The sequence below is a fragment of the Amblyomma maculatum genome, chromosome 3 (assembly GCF_055883805.1).
Source record: "Amblyomma maculatum isolate TAMU_Amacu chromosome 3, ASM5588380v1, whole genome shotgun sequence".
NCBI classification, from domain to species: Eukaryota; Metazoa; Arthropoda; class Arachnida; order Ixodida; family Ixodidae; genus Amblyomma; species Amblyomma maculatum.
This window is the reverse complement of record NC_139346.1, coordinates 39,735,556-39,746,747: the sequence shown is the minus strand read 5'-3', so window position 1 is coordinate 39,746,747 and position 11,192 is coordinate 39,735,556. Positions and strand designations below refer to the sequence as shown.

General features: G+C 40.9%; 1 protein-coding gene across 1 annotated transcript; it reads left to right on the top strand.

The window, feature by feature from the left end:
- LOC146194606 (uncharacterized) lies at window positions 1-10,798 on the top strand. Its single transcript, XM_084597461.1, has 7 exons — window positions 1-329; window positions 2,856-2,943; window positions 5,080-5,238; window positions 5,978-6,190; window positions 6,889-7,057; window positions 7,731-7,816; window positions 8,952-10,798. The coding sequence occupies exons 1-7, from the start codon at window positions 202-204 to the stop codon at window positions 9,099-9,101; spliced, it is 993 nt and encodes a 330-aa protein (XP_084453587.1). The 5' UTR covers window positions 1-201; the 3' UTR covers window positions 9,102-10,798.
- The last annotated feature ends 394 nt before the right edge of the window (window positions 10,799-11,192 follow it).

The following is an 11,192-nucleotide window of genomic DNA, read 5'->3' as shown; positions in this document are numbered from 1 at the left end:
CGTCAATGGGAGCAGAAAATCGCCGAACAGCAGCCGCAGCAGCAGCAGCAATATCCCGACACCACACTTAGCTGAGAGCGGCCGCAGAGGACGCTCGAAATTCAGAAGAGACCACCGTGACCAACGCGGATATTCTCAACACAGGGGCGGAGGCTTGCGGGCGCAGAGTGGGGACTTCCCGCAGTTGGAGGACGCCAGCGGATGTCACCGTTCGAGCTCCCGCAGCAGCAGGGAGCGGTCCGGATCCAAGTCCAGGTCGGGGTCCAAATCCAGAGCCACGGCCAGCTCCAGGGACCCAAAAGAGAAGCCCGAGCGGGGACAGTACAACCGTGAGTTTCAGCAGTGGGGTAACCCAGGCTAAAGATGAGGAAAACAAAGAAAAAGATAAAGAAATAGAAAAGTTAAAAAAGGAAGTCGAGGAACTGAGGGAGATAATTAAGAAACCTACCCAGGACCTCCACCAAATCACGGCCAAATTCCGGGTCTCCCCTGCCTCCACAGGCTCTCCCCCCCCCGCAAAACAAGTAGCCAAACCGACACCTCCACCTGCGACACCAAAGGTGCTAACACCACCCGCGGCGTCAGACAAGGAGGAGAAGGCAATGATCACTGAACAGTGCAGACCACCTCCCCCGCAGAAACGGAGAGGCGGAAAAACGGATCCGCTGGCGGCAATAAAGCGTAGACCAGACGCCTAATACGGGGCGAGACTCAATCGGCTCGAGACAGGCATGCCCAACATCATAAACCGAATTCAGGAACAATGTAAACAAACGCGGCTCTTGCTGCTATGGCAGAGAGGCAAACAGAGAGAGAAGGGATACTTGATCAATTCCAATATGGGCAAAACGCAACCAAAGATTAATTCGACAGTATGACAGTGGAACTGCCGAGGATTCCCGCGCAAGCGAGCGTTAGTGCAACACCATCTTGAGCACACAGTCGAAAAACCTCTAGAAGCCCTACAGGAAAATGGCAAAGGAGTGATCACAGGATATCAAGCGTTTGCTAGTGGCCGGGGAGAAAACTCCCGGGTCACTACATTCGTCAAAAGCAACGTAGCGGTGATCGATCATGAAATTAGTTCTCGCGACATTGAGGCGGTTTTCGTTGAAATCATCACGGGCAGGAAGAAGGTCGGTCTACCTTGTATAATTACATCAAAATTTTATATATTGTTGCCTGATGACTGCAAAAAAGACCTTAATTGGTTTTGCTGCCAAAACCCTTTTCGAGGCACAGGGCACAGGGACAAAAAAGTGGAGTGCCACGGCTATCTTCTTTGCTGTTTTGTCCAACTTTGGTTATGAATTACACAAAATGTACAAGTTAGGTAGCTGAAAATTGTCTCACTAAATATATGCATGTTTCATTTGTATTCACTTAAGTTTTGCTCTTTTCCAGTAGTATAGGGGCTTTTATAAAATCTCAAAATCGGGCTAGGAAATGAAATATTACCTACTTTGCAAACCTTTATCTCAAAAAATGCTTTTGGTAGAGCAGCAACAATTTCACACTATGTTGTCAACACACTTATCTATCAAACTGCTAAAGCTCATATTTATATTATGTCTCAATACAGAGATACAGTCATGCTAATTTCAAGAAAATGGTGAGCAAAGAAAATGTCTGTGGACAATAAAAAAAATGTTTTGGATGTTCTTTAAACTTTTTCCACCTCTTGTCCTCGACTTCAGATTTCAATATCATTAAAACCATTGCATAATTTTGATGCACTTGCCACCAGTCCAGTAAGATCCTTATGCAAGAAGTTGCATTTGTAAATCTGACTTCTTCCCTGCTAAGGGTATAAAATGAATTCTATATAAATGAAGGCCCAGCAGCACAGAAAAGGTATCGACGAAACTGAGGACAATTTTGTGATGAAAAAGGTCAACAGACCATCATTTGAGTGACCTTAGGGGAAGACCCTTAAATGTGAAATTACTTTAAAACAGTGTTTTAACCTCTGTTCAGACTCGAGTTTTGAATATTTACTTGCATGCATTTCTGAGGAAAATTGCAATATTGGTGATAGCAAACTAATCACAGCTCATTGTGGCAATTGTGTAATTTGTAGCTGATGGCAAATTAATACCCTAGTCACACGATCATTTTCAAAGGCGATTGAGTCGATAGCCTTCGAGATTTTCAATCGCGATCGAACTCGAAGGAGTTGTGCCGCTGCTACATGGCAAAACTCGAAGGCTATTGAAATAGTTCTGGTGTTTGGCGCCAAACTTTTATGGCGCTACTATCGTTGCTTTCGGTTTTGCTTAAACAACTAAAATCTCTCTATAAATGCAAAGTAAAATATAACTGTTACCTTTTTTTAGTAACTGCAGGTGTTTAGTTGTTATTCAAGGACAGCTTTCTTTTTTTTTTAACGCGTTGACGTTCATACGACTGTGCTTTTCATTGTGTTTGTTTTTCTCGGCGGTGCATGCTACAGATAGTAGTAGAGAAGAGTACATAAATACGCCTAAAAAAAAGAGCGATACTATTTTAAAACTATTACGGGTATTAATAATTTACCGCGTAAATTAAAGATATACAATAATAACGCTTGTTCACTTTTTTGTATCGTAAACGCGCTGTGCACGTGTGTGCGTGACGGCGTGACGCTCCTCGGGTCAACGCTAGCAACCTTGCGCGACGTTCGAAGGCCTTCGAGATCTCGATAGAGTTCTGAGCTGTTCCGTTGACTCGATAGACTATCGACTCAATGGCCATTGAAAACGCCCGTGTGGCAGCTTTCGAAGGCCTTCGAGTCGATAGGCAGTCGGTTCGAGGGCCTTCGAAATGCCCGTGTGACAGCGGTATAAGACAAGGTTAATTTTGGTAATGTTTTTCAGGTTCCCTACCCGCAATTTTTATGCAAAAGTCACCTCACTTCTGATCGAGAAATACCCTCAGCTAAAGGATGTTGTAGGAAGTGGAGCTGTAAGTAAATATCCCTTTTTGCTGGTGACACCTACCTATACTGGGCACATCCTTTATGATAGCACATTTAGCAGATGCAGTAACAGTGTAAAAGTTGATGCCTTGAGCGGAGCAGTGCATGAAATTACAACCTACATTTGCTGGTTATGATTCATCTTCAAACACAGTGAAAAGACTTCATTTTGCAGTGAAGGCAGCCGACTGGTCTTTCCATGCCAAGAGTCCTAGGCTAAAAAAATAAATTTTGAGAAAACATTTTACGTATATGTAAAATTGCGTTTTCATAGTTATCTTTTTAGATGGGTGGGCATGCAGTTTTGCATGGTAAAAATGTTCTTTAAAAGACTATAAAAGTTAAAAGTACCATTTTCATTGATTTTTTAAGGATCAAGCTACTCTCGGCAGTTTGTTAATAACCAGCTTCGTTTCCTACATGGCTATTAAATATAAGTACTGTTACAGGGGACAAAACAGTGTACATCAAGGTAAACAAATTCTAGAATTGAAGAGTGTTTTTGGCAATAAAAAGCTTGTTACTTTTATCCTGAGTGCTCAGGTAACAATGCAATAGTATACTGAGTACAACAGTTTATTGCCAGTCATGTTGCTTTGTTTTTCATCGATCTACTTTTTGTATAAAGCAAGAAAAAAAAATTTGAAGTGCAGTTCTCGCATCATAAGTTGCGTCATCTCCTAACACATCTTCACCACTGAGCACAGAACCGTCGACACCGTTAGCAAATGAAATGCATAGTTACTGTGCTTAAATGAAGTCACCACTGTAGGCAGGCATTGGAAAGATAAGTAGTCAACCAGGTAATCATGCGAGGAGCCTGCTCATGTGATTGAGGCACATCTGTGCAAGCGGGCCGTGCTCAACGCCTGTGCCCATTTTGAGTTCCTCACCACACCGGTGTGCACTTCGCTCGGTCACGTTGCACTCTGAGGCGTGCAATGCTTTCGTAATATTCAGATATAAAGTACTTGTGTGTGTACGCCTGCCATTGTGGCTGGTCGTCCCTCTTCGTCTTTGTGAGGCAGCATGCTGAATACACGCGTTTTTCTGCTCTTGCCTCCCTAATGCCAAAGTAGGTTCGTTTCAGTTTTATAAGCAAAAACAATCTATGGAAGTCTAACTGCCCAGTGTCACATTATATCTTCTTTAGCTTCGTAGTCAAAAATATAAGGCACCAAACAGTGGAAAAAATGGAAGATTTAATAAAATAACCACATATATAACTTGTATGGACCTTAAAAGACGGCACAACTTGTGGCACGAGAGCTAACATCAAAAATTATTTTATCGCTTTAAACAAAAGTTGACTGGATGACAATTTCAGAAATGAAAGGAAACAAAACTGCATTTAAGCTGCTATTAGCATTTTTACTTGGCCAACCTGAAGGTAAATGTGAAGGGTGTTTAAGGCTCAAAATGCAATCTTTTGCAGCCTTGGCAGTTCTTTTGCTGCTATTTATAGCTATGGAGCTGTGACAATGTTGTTAAGTAATAGACTTTTGGAAGCATTATGGTTATTTCTAAATTCTCGAGAGCAAGTTGATATCTCTAAAGAAATGAAAAAAATTGTATATTTTGACATTTTCTCTCAATATGATAAAATTATTTTTCAGTACAAAGCTTAATGCCTCATATTTAATTAAAAGCATAATCCTGTTCAATTGCCATTAAACAATTCTGCAAGGGTTTTCAAACATTTGAATTCTTTTTAACTATTGCGTGATTCCAAGCATCTTTCTTTTTGAAAAAGCTCACATTGCTCAGCTCACTAACTTTTTTTTTCAGCAAAACTATTTTAGGATTTCATTATGAAGGGATAATATCTAAAGAATTGTTTTGAGCAAGCCAGAGGCAATTTGAGTGCCACATGGGATGCATGACTTGGAATAATCAGGAAGTAAAATTGCAATGCCTTAATATTTTCTGCCATTCATTATGTCATCAGTGTTTTGTATAGCTGTAGCTGCCCTTTTTTCTATGAATTTTATTTCATGGCCAGATCTCAATTCAACCCCTTCCTTTGTAGTAATCACTTTCTGATGTTAAACACAAAACATAGTGTCGTTGAATCCTGCTGCATGCAGGTACACAGTTAACTTTCCTTTCTTTACTATGTTTAGGACTCCTGGAAAGTAGCCTTGCGGTACAGGTTTAAGCACCAACGAAGAGCCCTGCCACATGTCGGACGAGTGGTCGAAAACCGTAGTAAATTTGCAGCACGAAGAAAATCTAGCAAGGCAACGACTGGTGAGCTCCAGCGACACAAGATGTCAAAGATGGTGAGTAGAATTCTGCGCTATAATGCAATATTTCAATTTGTTCAGCTAGCATAATGCACAGAAAGCTAACAAGGTGTGCAGTATTTGTATGTGCTAATGCTTCCAAATATTATTGAGCATGCATAAACTTTTTGGACAAAACTAAACAAAATTAGATCAGACAAGTAGCAACATAAAGGTTGGGTTGGTTGATGGCGCTTACAATACCAATGTGACCGAGGCTATGAGAAATGCCGTAGTGGAGAATTCCAGCAAATTTCGACCAACTAGGGTTCATTAACATGTGCTGGCATCGCAGAGCACACCGGCACCTTGCTTTACGCCTTCATCGAAAAGTGGCCCGGATTCCATCCCAGGTCCTTGGGTTCAGCAGTAGAGTGCCTTAACCACTGAGCCACCGTAAGGGGGGGGGGCATGTAGCAGCAAAAAATACCCTATAATAAACAATAAGAATAATAAATGAGTATTATATTATATGTATCATATTTTTTGGCATTTAGTCATAATCATTTGCTGGTTGGTTGAATGGTTGTCTAGCAGGTGGAAAAAACAAATTAGGTTATTTGTTAATACATTTAATTACATCTTGCTATCACTCAAGAAATTCATGGTGACTATGAACTTAAAGAATATTGCATATGAAAAGTGAGGTAAAGAATTTCAATTAGAAGATAATGAATTTTTCCTTGCATAGTGCAAGTGTATATCACGTTTAGCTACTTTGTGTTGCTTCCTTCAGGCCGTTGCAATGTGTGAAATGCCAGGCGAAGACGAAGAGAGCTTGGCAATGCATATTGAATGGCTTATGTGTGAGCATATGAAATCTGCGCCTGATGAAGAGGAGATGAAGGAAAGGCTGAAGCTGACATCGAAAGATAGGATCTCTGATTTTGCTACAAGCAATGTGCGTGACATCAAAATGAAGTACCCTTACGTGATGAATTTCGAAAGGGTAAGTCAGGTATTGTGAATGCCAGTGAAAGGTGGAAAATCTATCGTTCACCTTGATTGGGGAGCCACCTTCATTCATGGCAACTTAGTGCATGTTTGGTGAGTTGTAATGCAAATGGTGCAATCTCTGTAAATGAAGCACTTAACTTAAAAAATGACATGGATAAAATATGGTGACTTGATGCAGAGATGCATTCTGGGAGGGTTCGGCAATTTATTTTATTTCATGGTGAAAACAGCGCTAACACAGTATGAAGCGAGAACACTACACAGGCACTGATTAGCAACTGGCATTTATTTCAGAAATACAGATATATGTGTATATCTCCCACCATCGGCACAGTTTTTCCTTCTGCTTTGCATTTAATGTTCTTTATGCCGATAATCACCATAAGACTAATTTGTGTCAATGTCAACAGTATAAACATAAAAAAAAAGGGAAGAAACCAAACGTTTGCCTTGCACTCTTACACTGTTCACTCCTTTAAATTCTTTAATAACAAGCCTCTCATTTCCCTTTCAATTGTCTGATATAATATATATATATATATATATATATTATATATATATATATATATATATATCTGTGTGTGTGTTCAAAGAGTCTCATTGAGATACATTTTTGTACTTTTAGAATTCACTGCTCTGTATTGCTAGGTTCTTGTTCCAAAGCAGTTAAATGTGCATTTTTTCTCTCAGTTCTGCAGCGACTTCCAGATACTTACAAAAATTGATCCATCAGCTTCGATTGCAAGTGGCATTGAGAGCATTGCTAAACTTGAACAGAAAGTAATCACCTGCGAAGCAAATGCCATGACATTGCTGGAACAAGCCCGTGACATGGATCCACAAAGGCTGCGAACACGACGTAAGTGGTGTTATGACTTTAAATAGCACATTTTAGGCCTACTGTATATAGCATATTATTGAAAGTTGGCAATCCAGCGGCGATCTGGATTGCCAACTAGGTCTGATCCAGCACGCCCAGCGAGCAGCGAAGCTCAGCGGAGCCCTGGAATAGGGCCACTGACCCTGTGAGAAGACGGAAGATGGACCTCTTCTGCTCCTACTACAAGACCTTCCTAGAGAAATTAACGTATTTCCTATCCTATCCTATTGAATGGTTTCTTTCATAGATATGATACTAGACATGACGATTGCTGCTTATTGCTACATTTGGTTGTTTGGAGAAGTGTTTTTAGGTTTACAGCCTGTATCTGGTCTGGAGCTGCAGTTTATTGGCCTCAGATGAAAAAAAAAATGGGAACAATATTAGAGCTGTGTGATTATAATGAGAATATTGAATTCCATAGCAGCTACAAAACAGCCAATTTGAAAATCTGTAGGAAATGCTTTCAACTTGTGATAGATGTAATTAAGAGGATAGCCTCGCGTTATATTCTTTGACTGATAGGAACAGGAGCTCACAAAACCAAATCCTTTTTCTGAAAAGGGAACCTTTTCATAGGGTACTGGGGTTTAGTATGGTGCCAATAAAATAAAATTGGATTCAATTGTTGACAATGTGACTTCCTTTTCAGACATCCTGACCATCGCAGTCCTTCGCGTATTGTCTGGCAATGTCAAGGAGCAGGACGCTCTGTCAACTCTCTTCTTACATGAGGAGGTAAGGTCATTTAAAAGATTTTTGGCAACAATGCCTTTTTAGTACTATGCCATTTGGTCAACACACTTGCAAAAATGTGTTATGCTTTGCAGAAATAATTCTGCCATTAGCAGGTGAAGGTAAATATTTTTAGAGTTACTCTACTGAGAACCATTATATGTGTCCATTAAAAACCTTCCACTGGATGACCTGCGTTGTTTTGAATATACTGTCTGATAGAAAGCCAACATCTTTTTCTTTCCGAGTTCAAGATTGCTTGATACCTGATGTTTCCTATATTGAGCAACAGACAGAGCAGTGGTGCAGTGGTTTGGTATTTGACTGTGGTGCCCATAAACGCGGGATCAAATCCCGGCTTCAGCGGCCACTTTTCGATGGAGGCGAAAAGTAGGGCTCCAGTGTGCTGTGCAACGTCAGTGCACATTAAATAACCTTAGGTGGTGGATATTTTGAGCCCTCCACTACAGTGTCTCTTATAGCCTGACTTGCTTTGGGACATTAAGCCTCATAAACATAAACTGTAAATCTAATTTAAGAATGGGTGGAACAAAATGCTTTCACAACTTGATGAAGGAAAGAGCAGCAGCAGCATCAGTAGAGGCAAAAAGCCTTAGAACTGTTCGCAGGAGATGGTGTCACACTGTATATGACAGTCAAATAGTTTTCCTATGTAGTGGCATGAAAAGAAATGTAATACTGCGTTTCAGTAAAGGCTACGCCATACTCGCATACCTACTGTATTTTCTTCAGAAGCAGTACAGTCACACAACCTCCACTGCCCCATAACAAATTTTTTAATGGAGTCTCTAAACAGCTTGCAGATTCCAGTTGGGAAGATAATTGTGCTGTTTGCTTTCACCATTGTTCAATTTAAGTCATATGTTAACCTGAGTAAATTTTGTTTAAGGAGTGAGAAACATAAAGTTGCCAGTTAAGATTGTGGACATAATGGCCTTCATCGAAATAATTCCATGGGGCATAAATATTTTAGGCGCAACTGTGTAACAAGCAATTTGTGTTAACGTTGTTTGTATTACAGCCTTAAGCAGCTTTACAAAGAGTGCATCAAAGTGTGGTTATGAGGAAATACCTCATGCGCAGTAGGTGCTGATGCAATATTTTATTGCCCCCTCAGGACTCAAGTGTTCCAGCTACCCCTTGCGTCTTGTACTCTGGAGAAAACTTTGAGGATGCCAACCTGCTGCATATGAGGGTGGACCGGGATAAACTGTTCTCCGTAAAAAATGCTGAAGAGGGACTGGCAGCTGTTATGTCTGCATACTAGCTTTTCAACATCCAGTACAACCGCAAGTTGTTCAACACCTTTATTGTGCTGGAGCGGCTCTTTTTTGGCCTTTCATTGAGTGCACCAAGACCGGTGGCTACAAAATTTCTAAACAAAGTGTACCAAAATATGCATGTTTACAGAGGCTGAGTTGTATGTTGTGATCTTTTGTATTGAGTTCCCTTGTTTATTATTTGTAGACAGGTAGAAGGGGTTAGGACGGTTGTGTTGTGATACAAATGCAGTTTTCTGTGTTATGCTTTGCCACAAGCATTAATTTGGCAAAACTTGTGTGAACTTGCACCAAAAAAGCCAGGCAAGTGTGATATTAATTCCCCCATATTCTGTGGCTTCTCGTGGCCTCTACCCAGGATCTTAACGTCTCTCAGTTGCGGCTCGCACGCAGTACAGTTCGCACAATGTGCTTTAAAGCCTGCAAATGATCCCCTGTCCGGTCATTGGTACAGCACCCGGTCTGGCCTATGTATGCCTTCCCCCAGGTGAAAAATCTCATAAACGACCCCCATGCAGCAGTTGACAAACCGGTTAGCATGCTTCTTACATACGCTCGGTTTTCAACACTATAGAAATGCGTGAGCACAGCTCGGCCTACTTCTTCGGAGTGAAGGACACCACCGGCATGCCATGTCTGTTCACTACTTTCTTCACGTGGTGGCCAACCTTATGCATATACGATACCACAATAGGTATAACCATATTTTCTGTGGCGCAATCTTTTTCCCAAGCATGCTCACTTGATTTTCTGATGAAGGGCTTCCGTTACTGATGCAATGACCGTGCAGGGATAACCGGCAGACAGCGACCTGTGTAATTGCTTACTAAAACTCGACTATGCAGGCACAACTTTGTGAGGGCAGGCCCCAAGCATCAGTTAGCGATAGCTCTCTTGACAGTTCTGATGTGCTGATAGGTAGGGCAAAAGTCCTTTCCGTGCCCGTGGAGATACAACATGAAAACTCTGCTGAAGGGCGTGGTCTACAAAAGCTAAAAAGAGATTGCAAAGAACCAGGGCAATGCACGAACCAATGCATATCTTTTTTCTGGTGATAAATCTGTTTTTGTCTTTATCTGTCTCTCTCTCTGTTCCTTTCTCCTTTGTTCTTTCGTCAAGTTGCGATGCAACATTTAGCCTCTATTCAAGTTTTGTTGAGCTGTTATTTCATTGACAGTGCACTTGCGTGTATTCCATCATTGTTCATTATTACAAATCTGGCAATATTTTGTCTTAATTTATGGCCACTGGGGCCATTTGTAAGTAGGTATTTCTACTGTGTTGCAGTCTAAGGAGGGCATAACAGAAGCCTTGATGGTTTAGTGAACATTTACATTGAGTGCCTTCATTTAAGTTGCCCTAAAATTACATTTATGCTCGACAGCTGCTCAATAATGCAGATTTTGTATCGAAAGCTTATTTTTGCTGTCTCGCACCTGATAAAATATTTCTTAGCCATTTCAGTGGAATGAGGTGCATTTCACTAAGTGATGTGGTTTTGTTTGTATTTACATCATGATATACAGTGTAATAAATTTCATTTTAAGTCATTTTGGGATGTTCAACTATGTAAACCAACAAAGTATTTTGGTTACAGTGTTAATAAACTTTGCCACCAAAACTGATAGATGTCACTCTATATATGCATGCTCGCAATGCGGCAGGTGTATACTATTTGCCTTTGCTGGGGAAAATCACATAACAGTTTCAGGGATCAGCCTGCACTTACTTGATATGTTCGTATACTTTGCAGGCATGTTTGGATGGTGGACAAGCACCTCTGTGATATGTGCAGAGAGGCCCTCAACTGAAGCAGTATATAGTCTAAAACGGGATCGTAAAAATTGCTTAGCTAGAACATTACATCTGTGGGAAGCATTTTCTGTTACATTATCATTCACTGAATATTGATTGCCATGCACTGACCTTTTTTAAGTTGTTTTCACTCTCGCATGCATTGGTGGAAACACGGGAAGAGATGTGGAGTTGTCACCGAGCATTGACAGTAAGTTCCTCTGCTTGTAGCAATCTTTCGAGGGCCAGAATCATGAAGACTCGAAATGCAGGCCTATAATATT